This window comes from Ascaphus truei, chromosome 3, assembly GCF_040206685.1.
Source record: "Ascaphus truei isolate aAscTru1 chromosome 3, aAscTru1.hap1, whole genome shotgun sequence".
NCBI classification, from domain to species: domain Eukaryota; kingdom Metazoa; phylum Chordata; class Amphibia; order Anura; family Ascaphidae; genus Ascaphus; species Ascaphus truei.
This window is the reverse complement of record NC_134485.1, coordinates 208,250,559-208,264,208: the sequence shown is the minus strand read 5'-3', so window position 1 is coordinate 208,264,208 and position 13,650 is coordinate 208,250,559. Positions and strand designations below refer to the sequence as shown.

Genomic DNA, 13,650 nt, shown 5'->3' with positions numbered 1-13,650 from the left:
CCACTCGTTCCCACTCCTCAAGACCTCTCTGTTTTCTAATGGTCACATCTGAACAACAGATTTTCAAAAGTTTGCATAAAAACTTCATCTAGTCAGAGCGTGCTCATGGTGCACTACATGATAACACTTCATTGCAAAGCAATGTTCAGGACCAACTCCACCACAACTGCACACGGATATAAACCCCCAAAACAACCTGTCCTTGTGTTGCATATCCGTGCCAGCCCTAGCATGTAGACAACCATTTACCGCAATGCCATTGGTTAGGAACCACCGCTTCATTTGGTTCTCTTTAGCTAGCGGTATCTTCCGGTACTGGCAGTTTTCAATAATGCATGAAGTTATCCTCATTAAGCAGAAGATTAATAGAAGGGAGACTTTTTTGCATTCCCCAACATACGTGTCACGGTGATACATAGGTACTTTTTCTCCGATCCTGGGCTAAAAACGTTAGAATGAATAGCAATTAATAGTAAATATACATACATAAATCCTAGAAGTTTCATCACATTCCAGTACATGTCTTCCAGGCGGACAGATCTTCCAAACCCTTCGTTCTGACTCCAAACTTGAAGAGCCGGATGTAGCTCTGTCAGGTCGACATCCAGCTTCTGTAAAATTATGATCACATTTGGTTAGGAGTCCTGCAGTAGCCGTTTCAGCTTTTATATAATGCAAATTGGTTCACGGTATATTCATGGAAAGCCAAAAAAATAGGGGGGGGAAAAGGAGAGGAAAAAAAGGGGGAGAATAATGTGAAGTGTTGACCTCCTTAAGTCACAAAACCGCATTTATCTATGGGATGTTATAAAAATGATTGGTAGCCCACATGCAGCAAGTCTGCGATAAATGAGAACCGTGTTTATCAGTTCTTTACGTTGCATGGACCTCATGCTGCCAGGCACCTGTTCATTTAACAATGCTGTTCTGCGCTTTTTTGCCTTTAAAATGGATAAACCTGCTTTGATCAACTCGTGTGCTGTACTCGCCTGCAACACACCACACAACAATTTACTTCAGACACCCAGGTGGTTTGCATGCTCTGTAGATATTTTGGTTTTCCTGTTTCAAGCGTGTGCAGACAGAAAACAGTCACAATTAATTTGCGTTGTGAATAATTTACAATATACTGTAACATTCGGAGCAGGGGGATGGCAAAGTCCCAAAGACAGGGCACTGAAAACACTGAACCAAAGTCTCTCACTTGTAAATGCAGTGACTATTACAAAGATAATTCCAGAGTTTTGAAACGAGAAACTGATTCAATATGTCCAGTGACTGACACACACACGTAATGGGCTACATCTGCAATAACCATGGATACTGTACTTCTTCCTTTAGTCATTTGCAGTGAGTGAAATTCAGACAAAAAATATAAATACTGCGTGCTTGGAAGGTTTAACAGAATGATAAAACTGAATTTCGTCATTTTGCATGTAACAAACATTTTTGGAAGACTTGTGGTGAAGGTGTCACACCCCAGCTGCTAGAGACGGGGAACTGACTGAGGAAGCAGAGAGCAGGCAAAGGCTGGCAACAGAAAGAGACACCTCGTCTCCAGGGATGGAGTGTGTGCTCAATGCGGTGGAACCCGCCTCTCAGTACCAAGAAAGAAAAAAAAACAGTCACATGTTTGATTGCTTTGTAAAGCAATAGAACTTAAAATAAATCAAATGTAGCAATCATGAGAATTGACGAGCACAATTGATGCAGCATTTTAAACAAGTCTCTTCATGCTATCTGCAATGACTTTTTTTACCACACATACAGAGGGAAGAGAATCTTAGCGCTGCAAATCTATTTTTTTAGACTAAATTTACGCAACAAAAATATAAAATTAGATTGTGTACTAACTTTTCTCTCAATGTGTATCTTAAGTGTCATAAATGTTTAGTTAAATATATTGGCGCAAACAAATGGGATGCAAAAAAGATACATGAACCTTTGTCAAAATTGTACACCCAAACCTCAAGGTATTCCTTAAAAGTATGTTTATATTGGCGCCAAATTTAAAGTGCTTTAAGTGGCTAACAAGTACCAATGGAACGTTTTTGACGCAGTACAGCAGATGTTTCAGTATTATAAATATATTGAACTAAAATTTTATATTTACGAATACTTGTTAAAATGCACAGAATTCTGTTTTATTGACAATTGTAACAATCAGGTACGCAACGTGTCAAAAGTCATATCGGACATCGAACTATGCTTCATATGTAAGAGGTCACTTGTACCTATCGCACACATTTTATTAAGGTTTTGACTTCGCTTTATCACTACACTCGTGACATAATAATATCATGTTACTATATAGGCCTAACAGCGTAATCGGCAACATGCTCACAGTTAGACACGTCCTGCAATCCATGTAGATCACTAGGACCCACAGTAGAAGTTCACAGCAAAGACATAGAGCTCAAAATCGCACTCAAAAACTTTTTTAAATGGTTGATTATTTCCTTTTATTGCAGTGACACACAAGGTAACCAGGTATTTGTGTTTATGGGCATGTCCGCTTTCTGTTTTGTGAATAGCTACTCTTAAAATCAACAAGGACCCATTTATATACAGAATTTTGGATTTTAAATTACTGTAAATAAAATGTAAACAAAATGCATAGGTTTAAGGGTTTTTGGACTATTCCATTACAACTAGTCCAGTACAAGACTTCCTCATACATAAGGTGACCGTGATCTTTTGGGAAAACAAAATCCTCTGACAAGCATTGTGAGGCCTTGAATGCTTATGTTGATCTGTTAAAGTATCCCCCCGATTACAAGCCCCTAAAACTTCCTCTCAATCTCAACACTTCTATTATTCACAAAGAAGTGCAGTTTTGAATAATAACCAAGCCGGTCACCCCCTCATTAATTACCAACAGCAATCGAAGATTACTTTGTCTAGCAATTATACATGAATCAAGCTGCAGCTTTAATACACTCATTGGTAATAGAAACAGTGATTTTGGTCTGCACATCCTCCTCTTTCCCCCATTAACCAACTCCACTTTTTCCTTTTGTATTTTGCATAAAAAATATAATAAATAAAGTATCTCTCCCTGCAAGAACTCCAATTCTTTTCCATTTAGTATGAATTTTACTTCACAACCTGAGGAAAACAGCAGGAATCGTCTCACTCCATTACAGTGTGTTTGCTTTGAGATCTGGAAAATCTGTGGCACTCAGAGACCACTGAAACTCAACCAAGTCATTGACTGGTGAATCATCTATAACATGACCGTACCCTGACAGTGAGGGCTGGCACTTTAGGTGCCTTCTGACAATGTTTATGTTCAGGGTCAATCATGGGACACTCGAAGTGGTAATAAAGTCTCATGCTTACAAATCAAATAACACATTTGTCTTGAGCCACCAACACTCCCCCATTGAGTTTCTGGGACCGGGACCGTTATGAGTCAGGTTGATGAAGGCACGGTTCTGGTTTGTAGACTGTACATACCTGTTGTGTTATCATCTTTATCAGGAAGCTCAACAGCTCGAAACACTTAACCACTTTCTCCTGGTCAACTTTCACCTTGATCTCACGCACGGCCTGTAAAGTCTGCAAATGATGCAAAACAGTTGTATATTAAAATGAGGAAAATATAAAAAGATTACCACTACAAAAAGACATATGTATTTGTTCATTACATAATTAGAGGCACTTGAAAACTGGCTCTTGAAAACCGGTGCCAAAAGTATTAGTGGATTTTTGTTTTCCAACAAAGGTTAAAATGCAAATCAACCAACAATATTGGGACTGCAATATTACATATGGGAGTTGGCACATCGGTGTTTCAGCACACTGGTTAGAGGGACAGTCTAATTTAGCAGATCAAAAATGTTAGTTTTTTAGGAATATGAATTGTTCTTTGGTGGAAACAGAGCTAAGCTAACAATTTTGAGGACTAGTGTATTTTGGTGATAAGCTTGTTGGCCAAACATTGTAACACCCCTCCAAAGTATGTTTACATTATGGAAATGTTCACAAATATATTTTTAAATACTTCTAGGTCACATTTAAACAAATTAAATGGTGCCTATAAAGTATATTTAAGCCACTCTCCTTCATTCACATATACGTCCTGGGTTGGGAGCCTGTATCTCAGTAATAACTTAATACTATTTAACAATAACCTCATGTTAAGCAGCGGTTAGAGAGCACGTTTGTAGTTCATTCCTTTGTAATCACAGAGTTCGACGTTGGGTAAGCCAGCATGTAACAAAGTCTTTGGGATATCCCAATGATTGTTTACTGTGAAAACAGCATCCTGTGCTGAGCTCAGGAAGACCACTATATAATCTCCCGACTGACCAATGTTTATCTTCTCTCTCCAGCATGTCCCTCTCACTGATTTGAGAATGTGCCTTGTACCAGTTGAGGAAATCCTTTCTGCATTCCAGCGGGACACCCGAGACATAGCTCGGCGCCACAGAGTTCATTGCGGGCACGTCAACAAAATTTTGAGGCTGCTGCCCTGAAAAAGCTGGACCCCTGAAAATAGGCGTGCAGCAGTATTGAGTATGGCTGCTGCTAATAATACAGCAGCTACGCCTCCACCCCTCTTATGGCTCTATAACAGAGAACCAATGGGGATTCACCTCAGTAATCGTTATTATTGTTGATTACAGTTCGGCAGAAACCGGCACCGCAGAAACACAGCATGACTGGCCTGGGGAAAAGCATATTTGAGTTCTGCAAAAAAATAGCTTAGGAGGCCTGGAAGGGTTAAATGCTCAGTGCAATTATTAAGCAACAAAAAAAGTGACAGAGGTCACTAAAGTCCCCTATATTTTGCACTCAAGGTTAGGTGAAAAGTACCAAACTAGTAAAGAAAGCGTTTGTTCCAAAAAGGCTAAACCCTAAAAGTGTCACGTTGAAGACAACAATTTAGCTAATCCTAATAAACATATACAGATGTATCTAATAATGAGTCAATAGTATCACCCAATCACAATAATGGGGAACAAACACGTATCCTGAACATACTGTATAACACACAAGTGAGGTACATGCCTGAAAGGTACGAGTATACCACAGTATGGACCAATACAGGTCCCAGAAGAATGGTAAAATGAATACTAGGGGATACAGCTACCCACTGAAAGACTAGTGTCTAGGTACATGATCAAAGTAAAGACCATAAATAACTGGCAGCATTACATAAAAAGTCCATCACTTACATAAAAATGATAATTTTTAGTGTTTTTCCCCTTATATTATTTGTGCTACCCTCTCCCACCCGATCCCCTTACAGGGACATTTTAATATGTAATTGTGTTTTTTTTTCTCTTTTCCTGTTTTTTGGCAATATAATTATTTATTAAAGCTTTTTTATTTTTTGGGCAATTTTTGCATTTTTAACTGTGGATATCACCATTATACTTTAGGCTACGAGACATATTTCTGTGGATTTATGGTCTTTACTTTGATCATGTACCTAGACACTAGTCTTTCAGTGGGTATCTGTATCCCCTAGTATTCATTTTACCATTCTTCTGGGACCTGTATTGGTCCATACTGTGGTATACTCGTACTTTTCAGGCATGTACCTCACTTGTGTGTTATATGTTCAGGATACGTGTTTGTTCCCCATCATTGTGATTGGGTGATACTATTGACTCATTATTAGATACATCTGTATATGTTTATTAGGATTACCTAAATTGTTGTGGGGGGGAGGGGGGGCACCACACGGGTCAGGGGGGGGGCGCGGCCATGACGGGGGGACGGGGTCAAAACCAAAACAAAGCAGGGCTCACAGCTGGCTTGCCATTGGTTGATGGGAGCCAGTCTATGATTGGCCCCTTCGCGTACCATGTGACGCGTTGCCGCACGGAACACCATTCTCTTGTATCCCGTGCTTGCTGACGCGTCACAGTACGTCGTCAGTTGGCAGTGAGGAGGGACTGGGACCGGATCGTGAGTTTAAACCGCAATGGTGAGTTGCGCTCACGCCGCCGCCAGCGCCACCGGGTCCCAGCCCTTAGGGTTTAGCCTTTTTGGAACAAACGCTTTCTGACACTAGTTTGGTACTTTTCACCTAGCCTTGAGTGCAACATATAGGGGACTTCAGTGACCTCTGTTACTTTTTTGTTACTATATAGCTATTACCCCTGTGGACCAGACTCTTTTCTATCTAGTCTCTTACATGATATTATGGTTTGAGCAGTGTCCCACCTCTCTTCTATTTAACAATTATTAAGCAAGTCAGGTTCATTTCCTTTTTTTTTTTACGCTGATGGTGTGGAGCTGCAGCGCATTTACTTATTTATAACGCCTTTGCAAAACCTGCACTTCTTGTTTGTAGAGGAAATGAAGAAAGCTGTCCTTGCCGAGGCCGGCTAATATTCAGCATATCTATCAATGGTACTAAAATGTTGCTGTGCCTCCTCCAACTTAATAACCAGTTTCCATTTTCAGTTTCTCCATGCCCTGCTTGTTCTGCCTTTTGCTCTTAGACCCCATTGTATTTGTGTTTTATTTCTGCATTCTTTAATACTTGGGGTCCTGCTGTGTTCATCCCAACATGTGTTTGATTTATTTACTTAACTCGTCACGCCTAACTCGTTTGGGAGACTTGTGGAGATGTCTTCCAGAAGTTGAACCAATATTCTGTATGTTACTAAAGATCTGTAAAGTGGGGCACCTGCATTACCTCATTTCTGTGGCCAATACCTTTCCCCGTAAAACGTGACATCCTACAGGCATTTCCAACCCCCCCTGTTATATTTGGTCACTTTTAGGTTATCAGGTATAATGACCCCAACATCCCGTTTCTCCTTGATGAAAATATCTACACTAGTTTCTCTATTGGCTTAAATATCTCATGTCCAAAATTTTCCCGTCTACTCACCTCCATAACCTGATGAACACTTTCTTTGATGAGATCTTTCCACTGTGACTCAGACATGGTCTGTTTTACGTTGGGAGTCTGTAGGGCCTTAAGAAGAAGAGTACATGCCTGCCCCTATAGTGACAAAAGATGAATCATTCATTATTTGCAAAACAACTAAACATCCAACAAGAAAAAAAAAAATTGTTCTTGGCAAACATTTAGTGTCAACAATATACCAGGCCCCGCACACTGTTGCAGTAAGAGGACCAAAACATAAAATGTATCATGCAACCAGTTTGTCCATGCGTTTCACTTTGCATATATATATATATATATATATATATATATATATATATATATATATATATATATATATATATATATATATATATATATTTGTACTGTGAAACTCATGCGTACATGTTTGGCACTGTGTGATACGTTTTGATTAGTAGGAACAGGTTTGCAATTTAAAGAACTAAACCAAAACAGGAAGTACTGAGGTCTAACTTCTACGTCCCAAAGTAGCGTTCTTACATTGAGCTTTGAAGGATAACAGTACAGTTACTGCTTTCATATACTGTGTCTGATAATTGTTCATTATTGCAGGTTTTAGTACTTTTTAGTAATTTCATTGACATCTAACAGAACTAGGCAGACCCAAACATTCAAACTTCTGTTAAAAATTGGGTGCTGGCATAACGGAGGGGAGAGATGGAATCATCAATGATATATATGTATGTCGTTTAGTCAGAACTTTCAGATTTTAACACATTAAAAGACACAAAAAAGAAGTCCCTGTGTTTCTGTGGGCTGAAGCCTAAGAGTACAGTTACAGTAAGTCCAGGCCCCCGCTGCCTACTGCAGCGCCCGCTGCAGGGACAAGAGCCAACCCACAATGGGGCCGGGCCCACTGCGAGGGGCGGCCGCAGCGCTGCGCCGACAGTTTCTTCTGCTCTCAAGAGAATTGAGATCAGGACTCGCGACAGAGCGCTAGGCCTCGGCTCGCTGCCTGCGCTGCACGCATGTCTGCGAGGCTGGCGGCGCGTGCAGCCGAGTCCCCCGGTAAGCAGTGAGCTGCAGGGGGAAAGACGGAGGGGTGGGGGAGGCGTGACGGGGCACGGCCGTGACGTCACCCGGCAGGTTCGCCCTCATAGGCCGAACCACCGGGGGGCGTGGCCTAGCGCTCCATCACGAGTCCTGATCTCAATTCTCTTGAGAGCAGGAGAAAATGTCGGCGCAGCGCGGCGGCCCCCTCTCGCAGCAGGCCCAGTCCCATTGTGGGTGGCTCTTGTCCCTGCAGCGTCCACCACACGGGCACTGCAGTAGCCAGCAGGGACCTAGCCTAAGAGTTAAGATCGCCTCTTGAGAACGCCTCTTCGCTGGCTCAAAGTTAGGGAAGAGGGACCGGCCGTGTACTGAATTCAGATTTACATTTTTAAATCCCGTTATTAGTTAAATTGCAAACTGTGGGGTATTGCAGATAAACTCCCACTGAAAAGTATACAAAGGAAAGCTGGGGTATGCAAGAAATAGGAACCCTGACCCGCTTTTAATGTTCAATTGGAAAGGGAGGAGTTTTCTGCTCCTGCACAAACCTTTGGTCGGACGATTTCTGGTTTAGCGCGTGTGGGTCTGAGCACCAAGAGTGCCAAGGAGAACACAATTCAAAATATACACATACATACAAAATCATGTTACCATATAACTTATATAAACTTTGAGCTTAACACATCATGAACAAGTGGCAAAAAGTAATATAAACTTTTTTTCCACCCCTCTGATCATTAAACAACTTTAGTGTTCATTATCTCAGTTACACTAGCTATTTTATATTGTCAAATCCCCTACTGGTCTCCTCACGGTTTATTGACTTTTCCTTTCAAGTGAGAGCAAATACTGGCATTGAGGCTTTGTTGGATTCCACTTTGTTGTTCTATCCCAGGCAGTGATTCTCAGACAAACTTATTAACCTTAATAGAAGCAAAGAACTACTGCAACAGGTTCAACTTCTCTTAGACAAATACTGGTGGGACAGGAATTCGTTTATAGCCCTATATGCACTGGCTGCTTAGATGTGAAATTGTGGTCTTAAAATAAAATAAAAAAGCCAAGACATTAAAAGTCCGACCTTGATGGACCCAGGGTTGTCGTTCAGGATTTTAACACTTTTAAACCCACCTAAAGAAGTAGTCTCACGTTTTACTATTGGTGTAAATGGCTTCCTTCTAGTTTCTCTATATTTTTATACTGCTCTGCCATGAAGATATAGGTTCTCTTTCTAAACGTATAAATCCGATTGGTCTTTAAAAGAAAGTGACATTGTATTGGAAGCCTGCACGATTTCATCTGGATGGATGAACCCAAATGAGTAGAGCTGAAAAGTTCCCATTTAAGGGGAAGTGAGGCTTAACACCGCCTTGGAATAAAGCGATGTGTCCACATGGTTAAATGCTCACAATATAAACAAGATTGTTACATTTTCAGATCTTCCTGCTCTATGTTGAACATACATTTCTATTGAAAAGGGCAGTACATTATTTTTTTTCTCAATTTTGTTCTTTTAAAAACGGCAACACATGCAAAAATGTAGAAGTCGCCAGCAATTCGCAATAGATCAGCGTCATACCTCATCCGCCTGACCAAACGGCTAGCATAGAGCTGCGGCTGGAACTTACACACTTTTTGATAACACAATCACCGCTCCCTCGTTCTCTTTTACTGGAAGTGGGTATGAGGACATTTAATGGAAGTGTGTTAACAAGAGCCAAGTGATTCAGGAGCCAATAATGCAAAAAGTACACTTAATGTTCGTATGGTTTCAGCATTATTATTATTATTAGCCCACAAGTCTCTGAGCTTCACTGAAGCATTAATATGCTATATGCAGTGGGTGGGGGTAAACCGAAGGATACGTATGTAAAAACGTTGGATACATATGTAAAAAATAATACACTCCATTCCCTTCTTCATTGACCTTTGTCTCATTTCTGCTTATTTCTATGATTCCATCAAACTTCATTTTTTTTGTATATAGCAACGACACTGTACATAGAATTTTGCTAGCGATATAATCTTACAATCTGGTACCTGAGGCACAGGGAGATTTAGTGATTGGGCCAGGGTCCCCAGGGAAGCAGTCCCAGGGTTCCCAACAAGTTTCACCCACTTCATAGTAAGTGTTCTCACAATTGAGCCATTCCTTTAGCTTAATCCGACATTGAAACGCAGGAACTTTCCCACAGTATATCCACCTCGCATGTCAGTCACTAGGGAGGTGGGGAGAGAATCCACATGCAACACCCCAATGCTTCCATATTAACAACTTCCCTCTGAGGAAGGGACGTAAAATACGCCCGTGGACATGTTCCCTCTCTTACCTCCTTTCGCCAAAAAAGGATGTCACGTGTACTTATTTTACTATGGATATAAAAATAAATGAATTAAGGGTTTATATGGAAGCATTGGTATATCGAAGGTGAATTTGATTGATTGAACTGGATGTTTTGCAGGCCCATTTAGCAAGAAAGGGACTAGCCAACTCCAGCCTCACCTTGAATAATTTAGGGCCCCTTGCTGATTTATCACATAAAATATGTTGCTCTCCCCGAGAAGAATCCCATCCTTTCAATGTGGAACAGTTGGCTTTACTGTGCATGTAAGGGAACCGCCAACAGAGATTGCCACTTTCAATTTAATCACTTCAATGGGCACAATTTTCAATTAATAGTATGCCACATGCAGTAGGATTTAACCCAGCTGTGCAGAGTTCTGCTAGTATGGAGCTTGGTGTTCCCACTGGTGCAACTGCTACAGTCAAAGTGTTTCTGTCCAGGGAAGAAATGCCTCTACAACCCCCTTTTAGTGCTAGAAGAGGCTGCAGTACATTGCTCAGGGTTGTGCTGCAGTCTCCCTGTGCGTTTCTGGAGAAGACGTTGGCATGAATATGACATTCAGGGAGCAGAAAGATAACAAACCAATGGGAGTTGAAAATTAAGGGGAAAGAGTAATCGCATTAGGAGTGATGCCAGAACGCAGCGATTTGTTGTTGATGCTAGCTCAGCTAGTCTACTATGGCAGATTGTGGTCAATTAGACAATCAATGTAACCAAAGCGTTATTCTTTACCACTCGCAAACATATATGGAGACAAAGAGTTCTCCTACAAGATCCCCAATGACTGCACAACAAGGCTGATAAATATAATAGGGGTTCAAATATCCACTAACATTAAATAGAATTAAGCTGTGCGGGGTACAAATAAGTAACCGCTCCCAGCACTGTGGGAGGGAAGTTACCAATAAAAGCCTATAATGGCCAAAACAATAAAGACTTTATTAATAAACAAAACAACGACGCATAGTTAGTGGCGCATACTCGAATTAGCATAAAAACAATTAAAACACAAAGTGTGGGTGGCACCAAAAACCTCCCACCTTGAGAAAGCACCAGCCCCGTGCGCGAAACGTACGTCGGGATGACGTCATCGCGTTGACGTCGTGGAGGAGTAACGGATGAGATCGCTCTGGTGGAGTGGGGAGCGGTTTGTTTTTGTCTACTGCGTTATAGGATATTGGTCTGCAGTTTATGCGGCGTTTACTGTGGGATTTCCCTAATTTGATTGCTCCTATGAGTGTGTCCTTTACTTGCAGACCGCAGTTAGGGGGCTCTATTGTAGTAGCCTTTTACAATTATACTATTTTTCCTACTACGCACACTGGGACTTGGAGACCATCTATATACATATCCTACCCTACAACCGCACCCCACCCAGAGAGGGGAGGCTCTATTTAGAGACTGTCAGGCTATTTGGGTGTTAACTATATACATCTACCCACCCTGACATAGATATATATATCTTGTTCCTCCACCTCTGATCTAGCCACCTATTAAAGGGAATATTTATGTATTGACTTTGGATTATCCACCTTATTTCCCTTTTTTTTGGTGCCACCCACACTTTGTGTTTGAATTGTTTGTATGCTAATTCGAGTATGCGCCACTAACTATGCGTCGTTGTTTTGTTTATTAATAAAGTCTTTATTGTTTTGGCCATTATAGGCTTTTATTGGTAACTGCCCTCCCACAGTGCTGGGAGCGGTTACTTATTTGTACCCCGCACAGCTTAATTCTATTTAATGTTAGTGGATATTTGAACCCCTATTATACCTATCAGCCTTGTTGTGCAGTCATTGGGGATCTTGTAGGAGAACTCTTTGTCTCCATATATGTTTGCGTCTGTTATCACCATCCCTTTTGCTCCGGTTGTATTCATTACTTATATCATCATGATCAATATCATTCTGGTGAGCGGTATCTCACAAGTTATACTGTACCTATATTCTTTACTACTCACCTGCTGATGTTGCCTGGCTCCATCTTTGACGGACTTCATTATTATGTCTAGCAACGGCTTACACATAAACTGTTGACAAAGAGAGCAAAGACTGAGGGGAGAATTTCCCGACAGGGTAACATAGAAGACAAACACTATTAACAGATCTGTTGGAAAACAATATATCTCTATATAGTCTGCCACCCTGAATGGGTCTGGAGGTGTCTTGTGAAGTAGCACCGCTTCGTAAACATGGTCTGCAGCTATTAAGAGATACAGCTGTACATAAGCTTTGAGACCTCATATCTTGTCTTCATGTGCGTAGTGGAGTAGTGTATATCTGAACACGAGATATGATGTCTTAAACATCAACTGTCCTGATGGTCTATTAAGAGGCATAACAACCTGCAACAAACCTTCACTTCAAGGACCAACAGGACTAACAACCACTCTCCAGTTGGCCATGAATAAAAGGAACGCCAACTGAGGGACATCACAATAAATATTATATTGCATGTATGGATATTCTGAAAAGTGCTGGCATCATGAGTGTAACCCATAGTCTCAAAACTATCCTCGGGTCCACAAGCCATACAAGGTTTTAAGGATGAACATTACATGTGAATGCGCCTAGTTTAGATATGCATAGATTCATTGCCGGTCACTGAAAAACTTGGTTCGGTTCTTGGTGGAAATGATAGCTCTAAGAATCCCTTGTGTGAACCATTTCACTAAGACCATTTAGAAGTCAGCAGTAGCTCAAGTGTTCATTAACGCAAACATGCAATTAGTACAATCTTGCAAACATATCGATGATGTGGAGAATGGCAAACCATACGTCACAAGCACTTACGGGGAACCGGTTAAAGAGATCGATAAACATGGCACCAGTGAGGGAGCTCTTTCTCTTGCTCATGAACCCTGTCAATGCCTCTTGATATAGAAGTGTCACCCTCTGAAGATCTAGACAGCCCATGCATGCAGCCTGTTGGAGGAACACAAAAAGCATGGTGTAAATATTTAGCTACTTGCGTTACCATATAATAGCACAGGTGGCCAACACAAGTCCTCAAAGGCCACCAACAGGCCCAGTTTTAAGGATATCCCTGCTTCAAGGCAGGTGGCTCATTCAGTAGCTCAGTCAAATGAGCCAGCTGTGCCGACACAGGGATATTCCTAAAACCCAACCTGCCCTTGAGGACATGAGTTGGCCACTCCTCATGAGCGTTTCTTGCTCCACATTGTATCCCATTCACAGCATCTTGAGGCTACAGGTAGAGCTTTACAAATGGTGGTCACTAGAAAGTTGTTAAAGCCCAACACAGATGTGGGAAAGATTTAGGGAGTCATTCTATATACGACAAAGCACTGGTCGGCCCATTTTTTAGCAGAACATTCCCATTGAAGTCAATGGAGATGTTCAGCCGAAAACCGCTGCTTTGGGGTATATAGAATAAGGACCTCGGACAGAAATCTAA

At 41.3% G+C, this 13,650-nt stretch overlaps 1 protein-coding gene across 1 annotated transcript in view; it reads right to left on the bottom strand.

Moving 5' to 3' along the window:
• Positions 1–13,650, bottom strand: part of MYBBP1A (MYB binding protein 1a) — a 64,214-nt gene that overhangs the window by 2,199 nt on the left and 48,365 nt on the right. Inside the window, exons 22-26 of the mRNA XM_075589981.1 lie at positions 13,026–13,157; positions 12,194–12,262; positions 6,857–6,970; positions 3,460–3,561; positions 487–611 (exon numbers count right to left, since the gene is read on the bottom strand). Coding sequence (XP_075446096.1) covers positions 487–611; positions 3,460–3,561; positions 6,857–6,970; positions 12,194–12,262; positions 13,026–13,157 — 542 coding nt within the window. The remainder of the gene's footprint in view (positions 1–486; positions 612–3,459; positions 3,562–6,856; positions 6,971–12,193; positions 12,263–13,025; positions 13,158–13,650) is intronic.